The sequence below is a fragment of the Gorilla gorilla genome, chromosome 19 (genome assembly GCF_029281585.2).
Source record: "Gorilla gorilla gorilla isolate KB3781 chromosome 19, NHGRI_mGorGor1-v2.1_pri, whole genome shotgun sequence".
Taxonomy (NCBI): Eukaryota; Metazoa; Chordata; class Mammalia; order Primates; family Hominidae; genus Gorilla; species Gorilla gorilla.
The window spans coordinates 21,669,377-21,695,460 of record NC_073243.2 but is presented as its reverse complement, the minus strand read 5'-3'; the positions used below and the strand labels follow the sequence as shown (position 1 = coordinate 21,695,460).

General features: G+C 53.8%; 1 protein-coding gene across 2 annotated transcripts in view; it reads left to right on the top strand.

Moving 5' to 3' along the window:
• The first annotated feature begins 372 nt into the window (after nucleotides 1–372).
• The window catches only part of PITPNM3 (PITPNM family member 3), a 105,961-nt gene continuing 80,249 nt past the window's right edge, over nucleotides 373–26,084 (top strand). For both annotated transcript variants that reach the window (XM_055367294.2, XM_055367293.2), the window contains exons 1-2: nucleotides 373–562; nucleotides 18,725–18,820. In XM_055367294.2, coding sequence (XP_055223269.1) covers nucleotides 541–562; nucleotides 18,725–18,820 — 118 coding nt within the window. In that variant the 5' untranslated portion in view covers nucleotides 373–540. The remainder of the gene's footprint in view (nucleotides 563–18,724; nucleotides 18,821–26,084) is intronic.

Sequence of the window (26,084 nt, the reverse complement as noted above, 5' to 3'; positions counted from 1 at the left end):
CGGGCTCTGGGTCTCTGGTCTCCTCTGAATTTCTCTCTCTCTCCCTCCACCTCGGCGTTCTGGCCCTAGGAGCGTCTCTCTCCAGCGCTGTCTAATAGTCTGTGCGCCCCTCTCCCAGTCCAGGGCCCCGTCTCTGGCCCGCAGTGTCTCGGGCTGTCTCCGTGTCTCTGAGCCCCTGGGCTGCCGCCCCTCGAGCGCTGCGGTGGCCGCGCGGGCCGGAGCGGAGCGGGCTGGAGCAGGGCGGCCGCGGCCCGGGGCGGGGGTGCGGGCCCGCGGGGGCGGCGTTGGGCGCCTTCCTTCGTCAGTCCCTCCCCGGCGGCGCGGGGGGTGGGGGGGGGGGGGCGCGGCCGCCGCTCGGCGCCTTTAAGGGAGCGGGAGGGAGCGGCGAGGCGGCGGCGGCTGCGGTGGCGGCAGCCGAGGCGAGCGGGGCGGGGGCGCGGGCGCGGCGCTCGGAGTCCGTTCGGGGCCGGAGGCGGTCGGGGCCGGGCCCGGGAGGCGCGAGGAGCGCGGGTAGCGCCGCCGGAGCCCGCCGCCCGGGACATGGCCAAGGCGGGCCGTGCAGGTGAGGGCGGGCGCGGGGAGGGCAGGGCCGGGGCCCGGGGGAGGGACTCGCGCGTCTAGAGGAGGGGCCGCCGGCCCAGGTGAACCCCTCGCGCAGGTGGGCGGAGGTCCCGGGAGGGCGTAGGGGGCGGTAGCGGGGCTGGACCTCCCGCGCGTGGAGAGGGGGCTCCGCGCGCCCCCCGTCCTTCCTGCGCCCCCGGTCACCTCGCGGGACACCGCGTCCCCTTCTCCACGGCCCCGCCGGAAAGGGCCAGGTCTGCGGCGCCCCGGGCCAGTCCCGCCGTTGGGAGCCCTCTGCACCCCGCGGAGGCCCCGGGCAGACCCGGGCTTCGCCACCGAAGGGGATGTCCCGCGGCCGCCGCTTCGTCCCACACCCCAACGCAAACCGGGACGCGCCCCCTGGTCCTGCAGCTCTCTCCATCCAGGACGCCACAACCCCCCGCCCCAGCCACCGTCACCAGCTCAGTCCAGAGACCCAGATTCCTTCTCGGGAAGGAGGGGAGCCCCGTGCCGCGCCGGCTGCTGGCCGCCCCGCCCCCTCCCCCATCGACCCTGGGACGCAAAGCCTCAGCTGCGGAGGCCTCTTCTGGGGTCCTGTGGGCTCTGCCCTCCCCCAGGCTCAGACGGTGTAGCCTGTGGTTTGAGGGAGCGGGCATTAGTCATTCGTTCATTCATCCAGCCCGACGTTCATTCACTAGCATCTGCTCTGTGCCAGACCCTGAGCTGGGCACCGGGGCTCAGGCGGACTCAGCCCCCCTGCTGCGCCCATGCTGGGGAGACCCAGGCCCGTGACTCATCGGGCACATTCTGGGCCCGATGGTGCCTTGGGAGGCGGGTGGAGGACAGCTGTGCCCACAGGGCTGGCCATACAGTAGGCGGCAGCAAGCCTGGTCTCGGCAGTGCCTCTTGTGAGGCTGGCGTGTGAGAATCTACCATGAACTCACACCCAACCCGTGACGTTGGCTGGTGCCATGCCGTCCCCCAGGACCGGGCGCGACAGTGAAGGAATGGGTGTGAATTCACCAGTATGCACACTGGGCGTGAATACCATCGGGCTGTGTGTCAATCCACCCCCACACCCGAAAGCTGCCCAGGACCCTGGGCTGCGGACACGTCTCCCTGTGCAGGCACTGAGCCTGTAGGATTTAGGTGCCTGAGAATGCACTCCCGTTCTGTCCCCAAGGAGTCCTGTCGGGGTGGGGCCGGTTGTGTGAGGCACAGCCAGTATGGAACACAGCTAAACAGCCTTCTCACTCCCCTCCCTTTTCCCCTCCTGAGGGAGGCACTGTGAGATGACACCAAGGAGGCTGAAAAAGGCTTCTTGCCTCCCTCTTTCCTCCACCATGCCTGGGTCCTCACCCACCCCGACTCCTTAAAATGGCCCGTGGCAGGGCGTGTGTCCCATCTGCTGTCCTACCCTGTGTGTGTGTGAGTGTGTGTGTGCACTGGGACGCCTTGAGCACAGGTCAACTGCCAGGACACTGTCATTGCAACAGCAGTGAACATTCGCTGCTTGTTCTATGTATTAGGCAGAGTGCTAAGCTCTTTACTGTACCGTGATCCTGGGAGCGAGGAAATGTGACTCTCCCTCTTTTAAAACATCTAGAAACAGATACTCAGAGAAATAGCAGCCTCAAGGTGGCTCAGAGGGTCTGGGCAGAGCCTGGACTCACAGCTAGGTCTATTGGACTTGAAGGACTCTCTCTGTCACTGCCCTGATAGGTCACCCCCTTACCAAATGGGGGTGCCAGTCTCAGTCCCTCTGCCTTAGCCTGTGGGTCCTTTGGTCCCTGGGCTGAGAGTCTGTGGGAATTTGTTCCAGTGACAGGTGGAAAAACTGCCCTGCTCTGAGCATCAATGCCTTGTGCTGTTCTAACATTTTGGTTTTTTTCTGCTGCAATTTCACGCTTGGCCCTTTCCCTCAAGGCAACACAGATTCCCCGTGTCTGTGGATCCAGTGCCTGGGCTCCTGCCCCCTACACTCAGCAGTCACCCCAAGGAGTCTGGTTACCTCTCCCTTCTCAGCTCAGCTCTCCCAGGCTCCTCTGCATTTTGTAAATGTCCCTTCTCTTCTTTTTTTTTTTTTTTTTTTTTTTGAGATGGAGTCTCGGTCTGTCTCCCAGGCTGGAGGGCATGGCTTGATCTCGACTCACTGCAACCTCCGCCTCCCGGGCTGAGGTGATTCTCCTGCCTCAGCCTCCCAAGTAACTGAGACTACAAATACATACCACCACACCCAGCTAATTTTTGTATTTTTAGTAGAGACGAAGGTTTCACCATGTTGGCCAGGCTGGTTTTGAACTCCTGACCTCAAATGATCTGCCTGCCTCAGCCTCCCAAAGTGATGGGATTACAGGTGTGAGGCACTGCGCCTGGTCTCCCTTCTCTTCTTGATGCTCCTAAGCCTACTGAATCAAAAACAACACACAGTAATGTGTGTATGAGAATCACATATTCTCCATTGGCAACATCTGTGAAGAATAGATTGGTGAGCTTCAGAACAGAGGGAGCCCTTGGAGATCAGGAACCCATCTCTTTCTTCACAGCTGGGGAAACTGAGCCCCAAGGAGAACATAGAGAGCGAGGTGGCTGTTCAGTACCACCTGCCTCGGATGGGCAGACTGATGGGCAGGAATGATCAGGCCTTCACTCTGGCGGGGTGGGGTGGAGGGGGGGGTGACACAGGAACAAAGGGCTGCTGAAGGCCAGGAGTGGAGGCTATGGCACCCGGCCTGTGAATGAGGAGTCTGCACCATGACCTGTGAGATGTTCCCTTTAAAATCTGGCCAGTAGATCACCCACGGAGAGAAAAGGCGGAGCTTTGGGCCCCAGGGCTGCCATGGTACCTGACTTTAGGTCATCACATGTGGTCTAGTGAATAATACCCCTGGAGTTGTGCAGTGCACAGCCTGAGCAGCAGGTCATGGCTGTGCCAGATTTGTGGCATGGCTGGTGTCGGACAAGAGCTAAAAGGAGGCAGTGAAAGGACTCTCACACTGCCAGGAGAATCCAGGTACAAGAGAAATTGTTATCGGGGCCCAGAGAGGATGAGATAGATCTTCAGAAGGTGAATCCAGATGGGTTATTACCAGTTCTCAATCTCTAGGGGAGATTTCAGTTACACAGACAGGCATCATTTATGGTGGCCCCAGTCTAACCAGCAACAGGGAGGTGGGGGCAGGGGTGGGGAGGATTCAGAAGCTCTGTGTAGGAGGGACAATTTACAGTACAGAGCTCCCCATGGAGCAGAGAGGCCAGTGAGTGGCTTGAGACAGACAGTGAAGGCTGGGTTTCTCTGGGAGATGGGCCCTAAAGGCTAGCACAGTTTGGATAGAAAGGTGGCCAGGGGCTCGGTGCGGTGGTTCGTGCCTGTAATCCCAGCACTTTGGGAGGCCGAGGCGGGCAGATCACGAGGTCAGGAGATCGAGACCATCCTGGCTAACACGGTGAAACCCCGTCTCTACTAAAAATACAAAAACAAATTTAGCCAGGTGTGGTGGTGGGCGCCTGTAGTCCCAGCTACTTGAGAGGCTGAGGCGAGAGAATGGCATGAACCCAGGAGTCAGAGCTTGCAGTGAGCCGAGATCGTGCCATTGCACTCCAGCCTGGGCTACAGAGCGAGACTCCGTCTCAAAAAAAAAAAAAAAAAGAAAAAGAAAAAGAAAGGTGACCAGGGGCCGGCTTCCAGGTGGGGGTAGTGGCTTGAACAAAGGCTAGGAGGATGGAAAGGAAGAGGCACATGTGTAAGTGTGGAAGGACTGCTATGGGTAGGGGTGGAAGGTGGGTAGGAAGTGCCCAAAAGTAAAGAAACCTGGCTGGAGCGGAAGAATGCAGAGGGCTAAAAGGAACTCCAAAGAGCATGAAGACAGGAGTGCCGGGGTAAGACTTGGCACTGTGTTTCGACAGATCCCTCTGGCTGGGACGCCAGGGCTCCTGGGAAGCTGGAGAGAGGCCAGCCTGGTGGAGCTGCCTTTGTTGGGAAGGGTTGGTTCTGATTCCTGCCAGCCACACTGCCCCTCCCTTCCTGTCTACCTCCCTGTGCCCCTCCCTCTGCACCCCAACAGGCTGCCTCTCTCTCCCACTGAGAGAATGAGGGTAGGGGGTGGGGGCCAGGTCCCCAGGTTAGGCAGGAGCAGAGTAAACAGCCTAGAGGGTCTTGGCACCTCTCAGGCTGGGGCAGGAATATCTGCAGAGACAGAGCCGAGGCCACAGGGTTGGGCCTCCTGGGCTGGAGGAACCAGTTTATTCTCCTCTCAGGTGTTAGCCTCTGCTCTGAGGGGTGTAGCTGGCAGGCTTCCATGTGGCAAACCTAGTAATTTGAGTCAGTAAAGTACTGATCCTACGGTGTTAGGATGGGAGGGAACATTTCGATACTCATGTTCCAAGTCCTCGTTAACAATGGGTCGCTGAGGGCCCGTGAGAGGTAGGTATTTGGCCAACGTCACAGAAGAAGGTGACGGCAGAGCCTGGGTTTCCAGAGTTTGGACCTTGCTCTGCTGAGTCAGCCTCCTTTGGGGTCCTCCTGGAGTGAGGCGTGTGCTCTCACATCCTCCCAAAGCCAGACTTCTCCTGGGCCCCTTACTCTGTGGCTCCCAGGGGCAGGGACTAGTGGCTGGATCCCTCAGAGGAGGAAACATCTGGAAGCTTGGAAAGGGGACTAGCGCAGATTAAAAAAAAAAAAATTTTTTTTTTAATACTTTTTTTTTCATAGAGATGGGGGTCTCATTACGTTGCCCAGGCTGGTCTCAAACTCTGGGCCTCAAGTAATCCTTCCTGCTTTGGCTTCCCCAAAGTGCTGGAATTACAGGCATGAGCCATCATACCTGGACAACACTGGGATTCTTAAATCTTTGGGGAGGTGCCAGAGGATTTGAGGCATGACTCTGAGAAACTCCCAGGCCTAGGGCACCGATTACTCTACTGTGTATGTTGGGACGGGCATTGCATCCTGCAGGGAGATGGTAAACCCACTTTCTTTGGTCCCCAATGGGAAGGTTATGGTCAAATATGGTCAAATCAGACACCAGTGTCCAGACTCCAGGCTTTTCTTTTCTTTTTTCTTTTTTTTTTTTGAGACGGAGTCTCGCTCTGTCGCCGAAGCTGGAGTGCAGTGGCGCGATCTCAGCTCAGCTCACGGCAAGCTCCACCTCCCGGGTTCACGCCATTCTCCCGCCTCAGCCTCCTGAGTAGCTGGGACTACAGGTGACTGCCACCATGCCCGGCTAATTTTTTGTATTTTTAGTAGACACGGGGTTTCACCGTGTTAGCCAGGATGGTCTTGATCTCCTGACCTCGTGATCCGCCTGCCTTGGCCTCCCAAAGTGCTGGGATTACAGGTGTGAGCCACCGTGCCTGGCCAGACTCCAGGCTTTTCAAAAGCTTTCCTGCAGTCTGGGGTGTGCTGGAACTTGGATGTGCCTCACGTTCCTATGCAAATACGCCGACCTCTGTGAAATCACCTATCCCAGCAGCAGACCTGGCAGGTCCCAGCCTGAGACGTTTGTTGCCTCTCAGTTCTGGCTGTGGTGTCCTTGTTTGAGCCAAGGATGGTGCAGCTGAAACAGAGAGGTTCCACCTCAAGCCTGTGACCCTGGGCCTGGAACCCCTTAGCCCCCATTTGAGGCCTCTGTGACTTGACCTGTGTTTGGAAGCCCAGTGTGGCAGGACACGGAATACGAGGACATGGCTGGACAGTGTCCCTGCCCCAGCCACTTGCCTGGGCCATGTCTGGGTCAGATTGGCCAGAAGCTGTGATGTTTTCTCACATACATCTTCATATGTTATGAGACTTCATGGCTGGAGGTGGCCTGGTTCTCCTGTTCTACCTGTTAGGCAGGTTGGGAGACAGAGACCAGACCCTTTCAGTCAAGGGTCCCTCTCTGAGATCTGGCATCCTTTCCCCTTTCAAGGACAGAGTGTGAACTTTCAGAGACCATGGAGGCTTTAGGGACTGGGGACTTCCTGGTAGGACCCAGCTGCCTTCCAGGAATTCTGAGATCCTAGGATCGGGAGTTCGCATGCTGGGACCCATTTGGCTCAGATCCTATAGCAGCTCTCAGCATGCTTTTCTGTCCAATGGCTCAACAGCATCTCTGAGGTAGAGCCAATGTTATTCCCATTTTATGAATGAGACACTGAGGCCCAGTAGGGTTAAATATCTAGGGCTAGAATCACACATAAAGTTAGAGGCAAAGCTGGGATTAGAGCTTATGTCTCTTCTACTGTTGGAGTCAATATTCCTGGGAGCTAACTTGTCAAACGAAGGAGAGCCCTGGCTTTGGCACTGGTTGACCTTGAACTGCCCTCTTTGGGCCTCAGTTTCCTTATCTGTAAAAGTGAAAGGGAAGAGTTTGGGGGTCAGGATGAGCTTCAGGCTCTTTCCAGCTCCAACACTGCTGTCTCCTTTTTGGAGAGAGCCTCCCTGGCTGTGGGTTTTACTGTGTCCTGAAGAGGCCTTGCCCTCTCTCAACTCTGACCTTGCATTGATCCTCCCAGACTTGAGGGTCAGTCAATCCATGGGGAGCTGAGGATGTGGACGTGGAGAGCACGTGCCTCCTGGCAGGCCATCACCAGGTCTGCAGCCAGGAGCCCGGAAGGGGGTGGCCAGGGTCCCCAGGGGAAGGGCTCGGTGTGGGAGGGGGAGGAGAGAATGCGTAGCAGATGAGTTTGGAAATCAAATGAGATCTGAGCTCCCCACCCACTCCCTCAAATCTCTCTCCACTCTCTCTCTTTTAAAATTCCTGTTTTCTAAAGAGAAAGAAAATGCTAAATTGCACCCCCTTTTGCAAATGGAATAGGAGGCTTAGTGAGTCACTCCGGAGGTAAATGCCACCTCCAGGGTCCCACGTGTGCCTGTGGAGGCCTGCACAGCTGTGCGGCCACCAGCCCCCACAGGGTGCCTGTGTGGCAAGGGTAGACAGGGGGCAGAAGCCTCCTCTGTCCATGACTCTGGGGTGGGAGCTGGGTCCCAGCACTGGGGCCCCACGCAGCCAACCTGCTTCCTCCAGGCTCTCCTAGGGCTGGATTTGTGAGGCTCACACGTTCACGAGGCCACAGCTCAGATTGGGCCAGGCTGGAAGCCTGTGTGGTCACTGTCAGTGCTTGATTTGAGGCTAGAGATGGGGTGCAGGGTGTGGCATGTTGGGGTTCAGTCTGTGGCTGGAGTTGGCACAGTGTGAGTGAATTTGGGGCTCCATGGGGTGTAGTCCGTGTGGCCAGGGCTGGCAAAGGGCTGCGGGGGGTTGCATCTACCTCTGGAAAGCAGGCGTCTCAGGTTTTGTGAAGCTGCTCTCTCTAGGTGTCCTGGAGAAGCTCTTCTCCAGGGCTGGTGAGCAGGACAGCTTGGAGTGAACCACCTACCAGGGGAAGGTTCCTGGGGGTGTTGGGAGCCTCATCTCTCTGTGGGAGGGTCAGCCTGTTTATTAGAAGACCTGGGACATGGGAGGCCAGAGAGGAGGTGTCCCTCTTCCCAGATGACCCATTCTTCTGGAAGGAGGGGAAGTAACCGTCTGTTAGCTGGTAGCAGGGATGCCAAACAAGGGTTGAAAGCAAAAATAGAAACGCGTTGGGCTCTGTCTGGGAGGGGCGTTGAGTTCTGGTGGATCTGAGAGGCCTCTTCTGAGCTGTCTGCTGCTGACACCGTGTTTGCTTGGCTCTGGGTATTTGCAGAGCACGTCACGTCCTGCACTCCTGCCCTCCTTGGGGAGAGACCTAGGTGTGCAGGATGTGGGACTGTGAGCTCTCGGGGCTGACAGCTGGAAGGCTTTCACTTGTTCTAGAGTCTGTCTTTCAGAGATTCTGAGTGTCTGTGGCCTCCCATCACTCATGCACCATTGACCTTTTCTGATTGTTCTGGGTTGATCCAGATTACTGCCCTCAACAGAACTCCTTTTGGCCCTGATGTCACCCCTGTGGGTTCCTTCTCTTCCCCTTGCTCCTACTTCCTGCCCCCCGTGAGGCTAGTCCCAGCCGAGCAACTCTGGCGTCATCCCTTGTGGTAAAAAGAGCTATTTTCAGCTTTCCCATTACTGCCCAGTTCGGGTGTGTGTGTGTGTGTTTACCCCTCACAGCCTCTGTGTTTCCTTCTTGTATAGTATAATCTGGAGCAGTGATGAGAGCTCCGCCTCTGGGGCTTTGGCTGGCAATTCCTGGCACTGTGCTTTGGCACCAAATGGAGGGGCCTGGGGGCAGAGGCAACCTTGGGCCCCATCTTTGCTCAGTTGCAGTCCAGGAGTGGCAGGTGGTATAAGTCGGATCACCTGCAGGGGGTCACATTGGCTCTTGCTGGCATGGGGTGGGGTGGGGAGCTGCTACCCTCCTACTGTTTGCTCCAGGCTAATGGCAGCCTTTGATGCACTTCCCAAAAAGCTGGTCGTTTCATTGAGGTGGTGGTCTTTGAAAGAGACCCCAGCCGGGCGTGGTGGCTCACGCCTGTAATCCCAGCACTTTGGGAGGCCGAGGCAGGTGGATCACCTGAGGTTGGGAGTTTGAGACCAGCCTGACCAACATGGAGAAACCCCGTCTCTACTAAAAATACAAAATTAGCCAGGCATGGTGGTGTATGCCTGTAATCCCAGCTACTTGGGAGGCTGAGGCAGGAGAGAACCCGGGAGGCGGAGGTTGCAGTGAGACGAGATCGTGTCATTGCACTCCAGCCTAGGCAACAAGAGTGAAACTCTGTCAAAAAAAAAAAAAAAAAAAAAAGAAAAGAAAAGAAAAGAAAGAGACCCCAGCGTCCTTTGAGGAGTCTGATTCCAACCTGGCCTCCCGTTGCCTGGGTAGGTGCCTGGACCTTGAGCCCCTATTCTCAGCTCTCTGCAAGGGGGTCCTGCCATGAGCAGAAGGAATGTCTCCTGCTGTCCTGTCTTTCGGGCTGCCCTCCTGGGGAGCCTGCAGGTGGCAGAGCCTGTTGTGGCACAGTGGCAGGTGCTACGGGGAACTCGTTCTAGAGGGAGGAGAGAGCCTCCTCCTTATGGAACAAGAGTCTGGTGGGACATAGGGGGGACAGCTGGGCCTTGGGAGAATTGTTCCAAATAATTCAGAACTGTTGGGAGCCTAATTGGCAGAGCAAATGAAAGTACAATAGATAGCCAAAGCTATTAATCACTAATTATCTCCTAAATAAGGTAATTAATGGGTATTTAAATGGCATATTTATGACATACCAGCAGGTCTTCAAAAAGCACATTTTCCCCAAAGCAACTGGTTTGGCCAACTGTGCCCTGCTTGGAGACCCCCCTTACCCCTAGAAACAGGCGGCATGACAGGAGGCACATCAGTTTTCTTCTCTGAGCTTCAGTTTTCTCATCTGTCAACAAGAATCGTGAGTCCTTTCTTACTGACCTCCCTGGGCTATCATGAAGACGACAGGCAGCAGAGGCTGTGGAAATCCCAGGCAACCGGATGAAATGCTGTACAGATTTTTTTCTTTTTTTTTTTTTTTGAGACGGAGTCTTGCTCTGTCACTCAGGCTGGAGTGCAATGGCACGATCTCAGCTCACTGCAACCTCCACCTCCCGGGTTCAAGCAGTTCTCCCTGCCTCAGCCTCCCAAGTAGCTGGGATTACAGGCATGTGTCACCATGCCTGGCTAATTTTTGTATTTTTTAGTAGAGACGGGGTTTCACCCTGTTGGCCAGCTTGGTCTGCAACTCCTGATTTCAGGTGATCCACCTGCCTCCGCCTCCCAAAGTGCTAGGATTACGGGCGTGAGCCACCACAGCTGCCCTGTACAGACTTTAGAGTGAACATATCCTTCAAGTTATTTGATACAAGCCCTTGATTGTGCTGGGTGCCATTGTGTGGCCAGGGTCAGGGCTTAGTCTTTGGCTAGCAGTGTTGTTGCTCCGTGACTGAGTCAAGCTGGGTCTGTGGTCAGGTTCGTGGTGTGGTTTGAGACAGGAGTTGTGGCCCGGCCTGTGGCCATGGTTATAACTTGGTCTATGGCCGAACTGAAAGTTGAGGCCATGGTTGAGGTTGAGGTTTGGGCCACGGCTAGTCTCAGACCTGAGCTGCTCTCAGGACAGTTCTGCAATCTGAAGTCAGCCTCAGTCTTTAAGTGCATTACTGATGGATGGATGATCCCCTCTGGTTGCCCTGGAAGCTGGATTTCTTCCGGGGTTCTCCAGGATGTTGGCTTCAGATGCAGTGTACTCAGGCAGATAGGCCCTTCCAGGGCTCCTGGCGTGTCCCCTGAAACAGACGAGCACATGAGCTCATCAGTGGCACATATAGCAGTTTGGGAGATAGTTAGGACATGTTTCTATAGCAACCAACCCCCAACCAGTACTGGTTTCCTTCAATAATGCCTTTTTCTGGAAGCAGCTTCTCCTGGCCTCTCTTCTCTCCCTGGACAGCCCCCCCTTCAAGGCTGAGGATAGGCTGGCTGGCCCTGGACTGGTCTGGTCTCCAAATTCACCCTGATCCAGAGAGGAAGCCTGAGGACATTCCCTCGGGGATGCTTCCCTGAGAGGGGGCCTTGCTAAGATCTCCCCTCTGCTGGGCCACACTGAGCCTGACAAGAGCCTTCTGTGTGCCCAGCCCTGACCTGGCGCAGGATAGGAGCCTGGAGAGGATTCCTACCAGGTGTCTGCTCAGGGGGAACCCACAGCCCAGTGGGGCAGGCAGGCCTGGACCCAGTCTGTAAATAGGGACTCTGAGGGACACAGGTGCTGCACATGAAGGACACACAAGGAGACAGGCACCCGGGCTGGCCTCAGGGGCCAAGAAAGACTTCCAGCTGATGCTTTAAGCATCAATAGGAATTGGGGGTGGGATGGGGAGATAGAAGACGTTTCAGGCATCAGGACCTGCAGGAGGAAAGGCCTGGAGAGGAAGAGGAGCGTGGTGTGAAGGCTCTCCTGGTGGCAATGTGCTGCTGAAGCCCAGGCTGCTGGAAGGAGAGGCTGGGATGGGAGAGCAGGTCCTGGCCTGCAGTAGTTCAAGTTTAGGGAGCAGACAAGGCAAGCCCCAGGGAGCTGCAATGGGAGGGAGGAGAGAGGGATTGGCCTCATGAGCGTGGGCAGGGGCAAGCATTTCCAGCCTTTGGGGAGTGGCGAGCCTCCCATTCCAGGGGCCCGAGAAGAAGGAGAGGGGTCTGCCCTTGGAAGTTGCCACAGATGAAAGAACCAAAGAAAAGCTCTTGGAGAATCACAATTTATTATTTTATTTAACACACCCTTTTATAGCACTGATGGAGTCTTAGGCACTCTGCTAAACCGTTTTGAAATGTTTGTTCCTGTAATCCTCACTGCGACACTATGTAAGCATGATTATCCTCCCCGTTTTACAGAGCAGGAAACTGAGGCACAGAAGGGTTTCCTGTCATTTAGTAAGATCACGAATTGGCAAGTGGCAGAACTGGGGCTGGAAGCAGTCAGGTGGGAGCGGGATGGTGGTTTCCTCGAGGGAGGAGGAGGCACAGAGGAGGTGGGGCTTGACAGTCACCTGCCTGTCCGCAGGAGCCTCGGCCAGGCTGTAGGAAGCACTGCACTCCACATTCTGCGTTTGGACCCCAGGGACCCCAAGGCAGAGCTGAGAGCACTGAAGTGTGATTCTAAGTGCATGTGTGCGTGTGTGTGTGTGTGTGTGTGTGTGTGTGTGTGTGAGACAGAGAGAGAGAGAGAGAGACACCATTCAAATGAGCCTCAGCCCTGCAGCCGGGCACTGCTCTCACCCTTGGCTCCTCTCCTTTTCTGTTTTTTATTTTATTTTTATTTTTTTTGAGACAGAGGCTCACTCTGTTCCCCAGGCTGGAGGGTAGTGGTATGATCATGGCTCAATGCAGCCTCAACCTGCTGGGCTCAAGTGATCCTCCCACCTCAGCCTCCTGAGTACCTGGTACTATAGGCACATGCCACCCTGCCAGGCTTGTTTTTTTACTTTGACTTTTTTGTACAGATGGGGTCTCACTTTGTTGACGTGGCTGGTCTCAAACTCCTGGGCTCAAGCAATCCTCCTGCCTTGGCCTCCCAAAGTGCTGGGATTACAAGTGTGCGGCACCATGCCTGGCCTCCCTTTCTCCTTCTGAGGCACAGATTGCTTAAGTCCATCCAGCATTGGCAGGCTGCAGTTTCTGATATAGCCGTAGGCAGGGCTGGGCCTAGAAGCTGTGGCCACAGGCCAGTAGGTGCAGGTGCCGGCCCAATGCTGTGCACCCACCAGGGCCTCGCTCAGGGGCACCTGTTCCTCCCTGGAGGTCTGGAAATTGCATGTGTTATCTGAATGTCCCTGGAGTCACAGCTGCCAGCAGACACCCATGTGCCCTCCTTTGCCCCGATGCTCCTTACCCTTGAGGAGAAAGTTCTAGATCCAGCTTTCCTTGGAAAGGGCTCGATTGTTTTGGCTTGTGTCTCTCCCTTCCTCCCACCTGCCCCAGCCTGGCCAACCCTGCCCACCCCTTCCTTGGAGGCTCATCTTGGCTTCCCCTCCCCCGGAAACCCTCTGGGTACCCTAGCCAGTCCCTGCTTCTGGGAGGACCTTTCCCACTTGCCGCGGGACAGACATGGTGGGTGTGGAATTTCACACGGGCCAGGACGCCTGCTCCTCTGTTCCTCCTGTGCTCTGTGCAGGAAGCAGTGTAGGGCTGTGCCCCCAGGGCTGGCATTTCTGAGGGCAGGGACTGTTCCAGTTCAGCTCTGTCCCCTACTCCTTCCTTCCTGGCACCATCTGGCCCAAGGTCTGGCCCAGTAAGCATCGGCCAATACCTTTGTTCTGCATCTTACGGTCAGGGTGTTCCTCACTGTGAAATGTCTTCCCCTCAGACAGGGCTCCTGAGCACGGGGGAGGCATCTCCCTTCGCCTGAGGACTCTGTCCCTGGGGCTGGGGCTGCCTTGGGGTCCCTGATATAGAGCAGAACACACATAGGAGACGCCTGTCCATCTGTCTGCCTTTCTGTCTCTCTGTCCACCTAGTCCTATGTCCCTGGGTGGGAAAGATGGCCAGGAGGAGCTGACGATCTGAGCAGAGTCTTTGGCTGCACCCATGCTAGGGAGACCCAGGCCCATGACAAGGTCCAGGAGACCACCCTGGACCTGAGGTGGTGGGTATCGGGGCCAGGAGAGGGAGTGGGGATGGCTTCCAGCAGCCCCTCCCACTGAGCGGCCCAGCTCGGAGCTGTGCTGGCATTGCTGGGGTGAAGGGTCATTTGTTTCTCTCTAAATTGCTAGAAGAAGAGTTGGGATATTCCCCTTCTCTTTCATCCTGACTTAACATTTTAGATAAATTTGGGTCTGGGTGCGGTGGCTCACGCCTGTAATCCCAGCACTTTGGGAGACTGAGGTGAGCAGATCGCTTGAGCTCAGGAGTCCGAGACCAGCCTGGGCAACATGGCAAGACCCTGCCTCAATTAAAAAACAAAAAATAAAAATAAATAAATGTGGTAGTGAAGGTGGATGGAAGGAGGGTCTTCAGGAGGAGGTGGGCTGGGCTTGGAGGACACAGATAGAGCTCTGAGGCCTTGGGGAGGGCCCCTGGCAGCTGCCTGGAAGCCCCTCAGGTGGGCTTGCCCTGCCTCAATCCTTGGTCCTGTCGCTGACAAGGCCACCATTTCCAAGTGCCAGGCAGTGGGCTAGACGCTCTGGGGCCTGATGTCATTTAAATCTTCTAACAGTGGGGTAAGGATTATGATGCTCATTTTCCAGATGAGAAAAGTGAGGCTCAGTGAAGTTAACTTGCTTGAGGTCCTAGATTAGCCAGTGGTGACACTGCACCCAGATTTGTGTTGTTCCAAAGCCCGTGTTCTAACCTCTGCTAAATTTTCACCCATGGCTGGAGCTGATTTACTTTGTGTGTGAGGGAGAGAGGGAGAGAATTATGGGAGTGTGCATGCATGCATGATTCTTAGGAAGAGTATTAGGAAGGGGGCTGGCAGGTGGGTAAGCTCACACTCCACAAGGAATGTAGACACACACACAACAGCCAAGCAGACACAGGGACAGATGCTCGTGTAACACTAGACACCTCTACGCAGGAATGTAGACATCCATTTAGATTTTTCCCACAGACACAAGGATACCCAGACACTGATTTGTAGACCTGATGGGCAGATGGTTCTAGAACTGGAACAGCTGAGCCCCCCAGGGCTGGGGCCCCCATGAGGAGCCAGGGGCAGGCCTCTGGCCCCTTGCCCAGCTGGCCAGAAGCAGGTAGAAGGGTTGCTATTTCCAAGAGAGCAGGCAATGGAGAGAGGAGGAGACTGAGGTCCCCCGCCCTGATCTCTTCCGCAGAGCAAACGCCTTCCTGAAACATCCCTGAGGCTCTGTTTCCTTAGCTGTAAGGTGGGGATTCAGTATGTCTACTTTGCTAGGCTTGGTTAGGATGACTTTAGCTAATGTCTGAAAAGCAGCTAGCAGACTGCCTGGCATGCCGCACTCACCAAGCAAATCATTTTTATTCATTTACTTGTTTGTCAAATACTTCCTGGCCCTCTTCTGTGTGGGACTTTGTGTTGGACCCAGAAAATGCAGGGAAGTGTAGGGCAAGGACCCACCTCAAGGATACTGCTTCTGAGCCTTTCCCTTGCTGTTCTGGGGTCGTCATGCCCACCTGCTGTGACTCTCAGGAACCTACGTGGCCTCTAGCACATCTGACTTGTGGTCCCCTCCCCCACGAGACTTTCTGACACTCTTCAGCATCTGTATTCCCCTCCTCTTGAAGTTTGCAGGTGATAGAGGCTCGGCAGTGGGAGGAGCCTTAAAACTCACCTGTTCCAAGCTTCCATCCATGACAGGTCCTACCCTACCTGGTCAGGCTCCATTTCCCCTATTCCTGTCCCCCTTCAATCATTGGCCCCAGCCACATGGATTTCTTTTTGCCCCTTGGACACACCAAGCTCATATGGGAATTTACCCTTGCAGTTCTTTCATCCAGGAAGGCTCTTATCCATGGATTTTGCCCAGTCCATCCCACACATGTATGTGCACAAGCAGATGTGCATACACACACACACACACACACACACACACATGCTTAGCATGTCTGGGTTTTCTTATTATTCAGGCCTCTGCTTGCCTGACACCTTTCCACAAAGGTCTTCCCCTCTAACCCCTCCTGAGACACTGCTCATTGCTTTTCTCCTTGTTGGAAAATGACCTTTGTTGTTTGCCAAAAAATCTGCATGCTGGAGGAAGAGATGCAGGGAAGAGTTCCCATGTTCCATCTTAACATATCTGTTTTTGCAGATATATAACTGAGGTTCCCCGCACCCCAACAGCTTTCCAGAAGTTTGTTGGGCAGCCCCTGCTGGAGGGGAGGGAAGACCTGGTATCCAGTATACATTTAAAAACCAAGGTGGGGCCAGATGCAGTGGCTCACGCCTGTAATCCCAGCACTTTGGGAAGCTGAGGCGGGCAGATCACCTGAGGTCACGAGTTCGAGACCAGCCTAGCCAACATGGTGAAACTCCGTCTCTACTAAAAATACAAAAATTAGCCGGGCATGGTGGCAGGCACCTGTAATCCCAGCTACTTGGGAGGCTGAGGCAGGAGAATCTCTTGAACCCGGGAGGTGAAGGTTGCAGTGAGCCAAGATCGCACCATTGCACTCCAGCCTGGGCGACAAGAGCAAAACTCTGTTTCAAAAACAAAACAAAACACCAAGGCAGGTATACATTTTGAAAGCAAGTAGAATAATAGTAAACAAGATAAAATATGCATTTGAAAAGAATATATATTTTAACCACAAAAGAGAGCCACAATAATAAAAGGGAGACATCGTGTTAGTTCAGCATTTATAACTACAATAGGTGACAAAGTTCTTTTGATGTCTGAGGCTGAGTTTCCCCAACCATTTTCTCCCTGCGGATGTACAGATCCACACGTTCAAGTCTGTCTGTTCTTTAGGCTGTAATTATCACATAAGAGACACTTGAGGAAGGAGGACATAGTGTAGGAAGGGAGAGGTTTTGGGCTGAAATTATCTGGGTTGTTTATTTGACTGAGGCTGGCTTTTCCTTCCCCGCCTGCAGAATGTAAGCTTTGCGAGCACCCAGTCCTGTCCATTCCCCACAGTGTTCCCAGTTCCCAACACAGTGTCTATGGAATGAGAGGCCCCTTTGATGCCTACCAGCCCCTTCCTTTTCTGCTCACCTGTAGCTGGGAGAACTTGCTCCCTCAAATGGAGCTGACTGGCCTCCCTGCAGCCTTTCCCTCTGCCCCAGACCTCCTGCTGGGACCCCTGCACAGGTCATCAGAGAGAATGCCTCTGCCTTTGTTCTCGGATGGATCTAAACCGTGCATGTATGAGGCCACCGCATAGAGGAGCCTCTCACTGGGCTCTTGCTGTTCAAACTCAGGAGCCAAATGGATCCAGATAAATCCTCAGCTGACTCTGTTGCTACTTAAACTCTTGCTTCTTACTATCTAAAACTCAGGAGCTGAACAGATGGGGATAATAGGACTTTCCTGACTATCCAAATTCTTACTTCTTAGGAACGGAAAAGATTGGGATGGCAAGGGATGTCTGTATATTAATATAGCATATTCACATAGTATGCAAATGTAGTAGATATGATAGATTTTATACCTTTAGTATCTGTTGATTGAGAAAACATACAGTTGATATAATTCAGGAATAATTTTAAGTGATTGTAGTTTTTGAATCACAGAAATTTTTATATACATTTGCTTTATACCTAAGTATTTTGTGTGTGCTACTTTAAAGGGCGTTATCATTTTCAAATTTCAGTTCATTTCGTGTATCTAGGAAGGCAATTGACTTTTGCATGTCGATCTTGTATCCTACAATCCTGCTATACTCAGTTGTTAGTTCTGGTAGTTTTTTTAATATAGATTTTGTAGACTTTTTGTTTTCTGCATAGACAATCATGTCATCTGGGAATAAAGACAATTTTATTTCTTCCTTTCCAATCATTTCTTTTTTCTTGTCTTATTGCAATAGCTAGAATGTCCTCCACATACATTTGGAAAATCGTCCCATATCTGTGTTAGGAACACACAGTTATGGTGCATCTGAACTCTCAGGACCCCCCTTGCAGTAAATCCAGGGCCCGAGGGTGGAACGTCAGCTCACACTGGTGGAGACAGGGGATCAGAAGCTTAGGGAATCAGCCTTGTACCTAGAGGTGACTACCGAGTTGGTGTTCGCTGTACCCTCTGTCCTTTTGATGTCTCAGAATGTGCTTCTCACTGGGCTCCAAGCCATGAAGCACAAACTGTGTTTGGGAGTTTGTGGTGGGCCAGGCAGGAACGACAGGCAGGAGGGCTGTGTCCCTGGATGGCCTGGGCTGGCCGTCTCCCTTCAGGAACAGTTTATGCTCTGGGATCTGGACTCAGGGCAGGGAACAGTGCCAGCATGCTGCAGGGTAGGGGGTGTGGTGAACTGGGACTGTAGCAGGTATCTCGAAGGACTGCACCATCAGGCTCACCTGGCAGTGGCTGGGGAGGATGTCCACCCCCCGCCCCGTGCTTGTTTATTGACAGTTACTGTGGGCCAGGTGGGCTCCTCCAATATCAGTCAGAGTAGAAGAGTTTCAAAGGACAGTCTCTGCCAGGATTCTCACTGTACAGATGGAAAAACTGAGGCAGGGGCATTGCCGATACAAGAATGCAGGTCTCTGAGGGACAGGACGTGTGTGCCTGGTAGTCAGGGCCAGTGAAATGCGAGCAGAAGTGTGTGATTTCTGGGCAGAAGCATTTAAGACTAGGTGAGATTTACTGAGCTTTTCTCCCCTGCTTGGCCAGAACTTGATGTCTCCTTTTGGGCTGGTGACATCATAAGGTGGTGGCACTTATGAGTGATAGCAATAAGCAGAGCTCCCTTCCAACCTGTATGTGAGTGAGAAATGAACCATTGCTGTTTAAACGTCTGAGCTCATTTGTTAATACAGCAGAGCTTCCCCTGTGCTGACTGAGACACTGCTTGGCAAAGTCACCTTGGTAAAGGCTCATAACTACCACCAGCCTCAGTGTTAGGACATGGAAAATGGGCACACGCATTCTTGCTCTGCTGCACTTACTCAGAGAGGTTTTTGAGCTTCAATGACAGCACAGGAGAGGGAGGGCTCTGTGAGGTCTGAGGCCTCGGAGGGAGAGGGCACAGATGTGCAGGATGCTAACTGGCCTTTAGTCCAGGGGGGTCTTGGGTCACCTCCCTCATACTGGGACACCATCTCAGGCTTGGTTAACAGATGTGTTCCCTTTAACAGGTGGCCCTCCCCCGGGCGGCGGTGCCCCCTGGCACCTTCGAAATGTCCTCAGTGACTCCGTGGAGAGCTCAGATGATGAATTCTTTGATGCCAGAGGTGAGTGAACCCCAGTCTCATATCACTGGCTGGGTGACCTTCCTAGAAGCCTCAAGAAGAAGATCCCATTTGGGGGTCCGCATCCCTCCCCACTCAGACGTGGTATCTGCAGCTCCACACTCCATACTTACCCATCCTGTGGGTGTGCCAAGAGCAGGGGCTCAGCCTTCGTCTGTTCACTGTTTGAAATATTTGCTGAACCCCTCACATGTGCCGGGAACTCTGCTAGGTGCCAGGGATCCTGTGGCAATCAGTCGTCACATTGCTGCTCTCATCATACTTATAGCCTTGCAGGAGAGGCAGACATCCAAGAAAATACAATGACGAATGGGGACCATCGCCACTAAGTAAAAGTGCCGCCGCTAAGTAAAAGTGCCAGCTGTTGTAAGAGAGAACAGTCAGGCCAGGCGCGGTGGCTCACACCTGTAATCCCAGCACTTTGGGAGGCCAAGGCGGGTGGATCACCTGAGGTCAGGAGTTCGAGACCAGCATGGCCAACATGTGTGTTCCCTTAACAGATGTGTTCCCTTTAACAGGTGGCCCTGTGAAACCCCATCTCTACTAAAATTCCTTTAGCCGGGTGTAGTGGTGGGTGCCTGTAGTCCCAGCTATTCGGGAGACTGAGGCAGGAGAATTGCTTGAATCCAGGGGACAGAGGTTGCAGTGAGCTGACATGGTGCCACTGAACTCCAGCCTGGGTGACAGAGTACGACTCTGTCTCAAGAAAAAAAAAGAGAACAGTCAGAGGGGCAGCTAATTGAACATGGTGAGGAGGTTGTTAGCACCCTCTCTGCAGAGCTAAGGAGTAAGATATTGGCAAGGTGGAGAGAGGGAAGAAAGAACCTTCTGGACAAAGGGCACAGCAGGTGTGATGGCCCTGAAGTAGGAGAGACAGGAACATTCCAGGAACTGGAGGAAGGCCAAGTGGCCAGGAGGTGGTGGGCAGCGGGGAGGGGGCTGAGAGGAGATGCTGCATGCACCTGTGAGTCGGTGCGACTTAAGATCAGCCTCGGCTGGAGGCGATGGCTCACTCCTGTAATCCTAACACTTTGGGAGGCCAAGGCAGGCAGATTACTTGAAGTCAGGAGTTCAAAACCAGCCTGGCCAACATGGTGAAACCCCATCTCTACTAAAAGTACAAAACATTAGCCGGGTGTGGTGGCGGGTGCCTGTAATCCCAGCTACTGGGGAGGCTGAGGCGGGAGAATCGTTTGAACCCGGGAGGCAGAGGTTGCAGTGAGCCGAGATGGCACCACTGCACTCCAGCCTGGGTGACAGAGCGATACTCTGTCTCAGAAAAAAAAAAAAAAGAAAAGAAAAAAAAAAGAAATGAGCCTCATAGATGCAGGGAGGGCCAGAGTGTTAGAAAGACTGTTGCCAGTGTTCAGGTGAGGGACAAGGAGGGTGGGGAAATGACCTCTGCATCTCTTCACGGCCAACCCATGAGACATAGGAAGGAGAATTGTTGACGTTGGGATTGAAAGAAAGGAGCATCCAAAGGGGTGGACATTTCAGGCAGAGATCAGCCTTGAAGGCTCAGAGGCACGAGCACCCAGGCAGGTGTACGGGCATGGGAAGGTGGAATCGGTCTGGAATTGAGGAGAGAAGACCCTCCCTAGCCGTGCTCGGCTGGGCTGCAGAGGAGTTGGGGAGAAGCACCAGGGTCCTGCTCCACAGCCCAGGACAGTCCCTGGCTCTTGCTTGGCCTGCGTGGCCCCACTCTGGGAAGTCACCATATTTAGGGTGTTGACTTACTCCTGAGACAGAGCCGGCTTTGAAATGCTTGGCAAACGGGGTCTTGGAAGAGAAACAGACTACGTGCCGGGAAGACGTCAATACCCAGAGCGGGACACTTGCGATGTGGTCTCAGCCATGCCGTCGACTAGTTCTGTGACCTTGGCGGGGCTTTCACCTTCTCTGGGCCTCAGTTTCCCTATCAGCTCTATGCCTCCAACAATGGAGAAGACTCAGTTTGGGTGATTTTTAGGACATGTGGCTGGGAGTTGGGGAGCTGTCCCCCATTCTTGGCTCTAGGCGGGGAACCCCTTCCCTGAGGCCAGCCCTAAACCAGCCCATTTGGGGCCTGTCTCCCATGGGCGTCTAATTAGAGTGGCTGCTGGGGCTGAATTTCTCCATAGCAACTAACCCACAGTGAGACAACAACGGCTTCAATATTTTGATGCTTGGAAGACTTTCATTTAAAACATTTCTGCAGTTCATCAGGGCTCTGCGTTCCCAGCTGACGACAGAGGCATCTGTGGGTGGCGCGAGGGTCAGCTCTATCCCTTCGGGCCCTGCTCACCTGCCGTCCCTGAGAGCAGCTGCAGTGCTTCTCATGCTGACGGCTGTCTCCCTGGCCCCTCCGTTGTCTCTGTCCTCTCCCTCCCATCTCACGGCTTGTTCTGCCGTGAAATCGGCCCCACTTCTCACTCCTCCCATGTTGGTGGCCCTGTGTTTTCTTTCTCATCATCTCCTTTTTTTTTTTTTTTCTTTTTTTTTGAGATGGAGTCTCGCTTTGTAGCCCAGGTGGCAGTGCAATGGAGCGATCTTGGCTCACTACAACCTCTGCCTCCTGGGTTCAAGCAATTCTCCTGCCTCAGCCTCCCAAGTAGCTGGGATTATAGGCATGCGCCACCACGTCTGGCCAATTTTTTTTTTTTTTTTTTGTAGTTTTCGTAGAGACAGGGTTTCACTATGCTGGCCAGGCTGGTCTCAAACTCCTGACCTCAAGTGATCTGCCCGCCTCGGCCTCCCAAAGTGCTGGGATTACAGGCAGGCACCACCACACCTGGCTAATTTTTTTTTTATTTTTAGTAGAGACAGGGTTTCACCATGTTGGCCAGGCTGGTCTCGAACTCCTTACCTCAAGTGATCTGCCTGCCTTGGCCTCCCAAAGTGCTGGGATTACAGGTGTGAGCCACCGCGCCCGGTCACTTCCTTTTTTTCTTCTCCCTTTCTTTCGGGATCCCAGACTCTCCCGTCTTTCCCCATCTTCTGCCTCTCCACACACCCTACAGGACCTGGTATATCTCTGCAGCCTCCCTCCCATCTGCCCTCTTCCAGAGCATCTGCATTCCTAAGCCACAGGATCCACCTCACAGGCTGCTGGGACCCTGTTTAGTTCTGATTTGCCAACTGCTAACGTCCTTTCCATTCCTCCCTGACCAAGGCCTTTGTGTGTTTCCTTGGCTCAAGGCAGTGAGAGGTGAAGCCATGCTTTCTCTCTCTCCCAGGGCTCTGGTCCAGCCCAGCCGAGCCCAGCCAATGCTCTGTGTCTGGGACCAGGCCATGGGCTTCTGAGTATCCCTTGAGGGTCTGCTTCCTTGCCCTCTGCTCTCCAGCCCAGGCTGAACCCTGACCCTGACCCTGACCCTGGGTGTGGTCTCTGTCTTCCGCTTGAGCATGGCCTGGCATCCTGTGGCCTCAACAGTTCCAAGTCTAGTTGTGGTGGGGCCAGCACCATTAAATCCAGCCCCACTCAGACATCCTGCACCAGAGCCTCCAAAGCTCCCTGGGTTTCCCCCACGAGCCCCTCAAAAGACTCCTTGGCTGCCATGGATGTCCATTTCAACAGTTCCTGCACGTGTGGAGGTCTTCACAGGTGACCTTCTCTGTGTCTCCCTGCAGAGACCAGCTGGGTACTTGCAGCCAACTCCTGGGCTTCGTGCTGCCCTGGGTTTGGCAGTCTCATTGCTGCCTGGGCAGCCTTCTGTCCCTGCGAGCTCCTGCATCTGTACTCCCTCCTCTGCCCATAACCCCCGTCGTGAGCCCCCACCCCTGCCCACCTCAACTGATACAAAAATGACCAGAGGAATGAGAAACCAAGCGGCATCTACACTGGAAGAAACTGCGTTGCTAGGTACCAGCACTGACTGGACCTGGGAACATTGTATCTCCTTCCTCCTCAGTGCACTAATGGGGAAACTGAGGCCACAGCACCAAAGGGACCTCCTGCCCCCCACCGCCACCAGATCACACATCAAGGTGGAAGTGCAGGGGCTGGAACCTGGGAGTTTAGTGTCCAGGTCAGCCCTTTCCCTTGGATGTGTTACCAATTAGGACCGTCCTCCCTCCCTTGCGGCCATCAGCCCCAACCCTTTGGCCTAGCACTGGGGTTCACCTGGAGAGGCCCTTGGAGCTCATGGTCTGGGAGCAGAGAGGAATTCTGGGTTCTGGGGGTCTCTGGTTGTGTATGGAAGGCATGGGAGGGATTAGGGAACAGTCAGGCAGGAGTATTGAGCTCTCTGGATCCATAACAACTCCTCGGCAGGGTGCCAGCTCCTCTGGCTAAGGTGGCAGGTCTGGGGCTCAGGAGTGATTAGATGCTGCAGGGTGGGCTATGGGGTCCAGGCTCCCAGATTCAAAAGAAGTGTCACTCCCTCCCCTGTCAAGACAGGATATCTGGGGGGCCACAGCCCAGCAGTGCCGAGGTTGGAAGATGCAGAGTAAGGGAAAACCCAGAGTGGCCAGAAGGGCATGTGGCCTCCAACCCCAAACAAGCCAGAGCTGGGAGGCTCCTCAAGGTTTTTGAATCTAACACCTCTGACTCACTTTACAAGCTGGGAAACGGAGGCCGGGAAACTTGTTCAGGGCCACACAAAGAGGCAGAGCGGGAGCTAGAATTCAGCCTCATTCATTTACTCTTTCCACAGTATTAATGGTGCTTCCGTCCATCAAGTGCCAGGTGCTCTTCTGGGTGTGGAGGATACAGGAGCAAGCGAGTCCTGCCCCAGCCAATGGAGCTCATAGCCTAGTGGTGGTGGTAGGTGACAAATAGGAAGACAATACACAAGCAAATACATTCTATTAAGAATTACCATAGGCTGGGCACAGTGGCTGTAATCTCAGCACTTTGGGAGGCAGAGGCAGGCGGATCACGAGTTCAGGAGTGTGAGACCAGCCTGGCCAACATGGTGAAAGCCCGTCTCTACTAAAGATACAAAAAAATTAGCTGGGCATGGTGACACACACCTGTAATCCCAGCTACTCAGGAGACTGAGGCAGGAGAATCGCTTGAACCCAGGAGGCAGAGGTTGCAGTGAGCCGAGATCACGACATTACACTCCAGCCTGGGTGACAGGGCGAGACTGCCTGGAAAACAACAACAACAACAAAACACCATAAACAAAATAACACAAAGGAATAAATGCTGCACCAAAGCAGATATATACATGGCAAGTAAGCATGTGAAAAGATGTTCCACGTCATTCATCATTAGGGAATGACGTCATTACTGTAAATCAAAACTGCAATGAGATACCAATACCTACTTATTAGAATGGCTGATTAAAATAACTTACCAGGGGCCGGGCGCGGTCGCTCATGCCTGTAATCCCAGCACTTTGGGAGGCTGAGGCGGGTGGATCACCTGAGGTCAGGAGTTCGAGACCAGCCTGATCAACATGGAGAAACCCTGTCTCTACTGAAAATACAAAATTAGCTGGACATGGTGGAGCATTCCTGTAATCCCAGCTACTCGGGAGGCTGAGGCAGGAGAATAATTTGAACCTGGGAGGCAGAGGTTGCGATGAGCTGAGATCGCGCCATTGTACTCCAGCCTGCGCAACAAGAGGGAAATGCCGTCTCAATAATAATAATAATAACTTACCAAGATGTGGAGGCACTGGAACTTTCAAACTCGGCTGGCGGGAATGTATGATGATACAATCATTTTGGAAAATTGATTGCAGCTGCTTAAGAAGCAAATCATACTTCACTACCATGTGACCCAACCCTTCTGCTTGTTGGCATTTCCCCAAGAAAAAGAAAGCATTTGTCCACCTGAGAACTTGCTCGTGAATGTTCCCAGCAGCTTGATGGATTATAGCCCCACACTGAAAACGCCCAAATGAGCATCAGTGAGTGAACAAATTGTGGTACAGTTAAGAAGGAACGGACCACGGATATATGCAACAATATGGATAAATCTCAGAATAATCATGCCAAGTGAAAGAAGTCAGACTGAAGCAGAGTACATCCTGTATGATTCTATTTATACACAAGTCTAGGACATGAAAACCAATCTGTGGTGGCAGGAGCAGATCAGCGGTCACCTGGGGATGGGGAGTTGGGGGAGGAGGGATAAATAGGGGCAGGAGAGAACTTCTAGAAGGGATGGAGCCTTGTTCACTAGCTTGGTTGGGGTAATGGTTTTACAGGTATGTACATATGTCAAAACTTACCCAGCTGTGCGCTTTAAAGGTGTGTAGTTGATGGAATGTCAACTATGCCTCAGTAATGCTGTTTAAAAAATGGAGACTGTCCCCACCATATAACATAAAAGGACATGATAGAGTGGATGGCTGCTAGAGGGTCCCTGGGGTGTGGCCCTGAGCTGAGAGCTGAGTAATCAGAAATGAGCCACCTGCGAATCCAGGGGGAAGAGTGTTCTAGACAGTGGGAACAGCCAGCGCAAAGTGTTGATTGGTGGAATGAGCTTGGCATCTTTTTTTTTTTTTTAGATGGAGTTTCACTCTTGTCACCCAGGCTAGACTGCAGTGGCACAGTCTCGGCTCACTGCAACCTCTGCCTCCCGGGTTCAAGCGATTCTCCTGCCTCAACCTCCCAAGTAGCTGGGATTACAGGCATGTACCACCAGGCCCAGCTGATTTTTTTTGTATTTTTAGTAGAGATGGGGTTTCACCATGCTGGCCAGGCTGGTCTTGAACTCCTGACCCTGGGTGATCCATCCGCCTCAGCCTTCCAGAGTGCTGGGATGACAGGCGTGAGCCACTGCACCCAAGCTCGGCGTCTTTGAGCAACAGCAGGAAGGCTGGTGTGGCCAGAGTGAGCCAGGGAGGCACTGGCTCAGTGCTGTGGGTTCACAGCCCCAGCAAGGAGAGAGGGGGCAGACTAGACCCAGTAGCCCATATTGTGGAAGGCAGTGGGTGTCCTCTGGACACGCTTTCCTGGCCAGGCTCAGGGTTGGCCCTGAGTACCCTGTCCCTGTCCCAGAGAAGGCCAGAGATGCAGAACTCAGAGTCCGTAGTGCAGGATGGATCCTCAAAATGGAACCATGCCTGGACCTTGAGTGAGCTCCTCGTTGTGAGGGATGAAGATTGCTGGGTGACAGGTAGTCTGGCCAGAAGCCATGGGTAAGAAAAGCTTAGTGGACCAAGGAGGATGGGTTGACCTGTTAGAGCAGCCCAGGTTTCCCAGGGTTCCTGGCTATGAAACGCTAAGTTCTAGAGAGAAAATGAAACTGTCTTTTGAAGTCTTCATCCCTGAAAGGATGCAAGGTTGGGGCTAGTGCAGTCACTGTGGT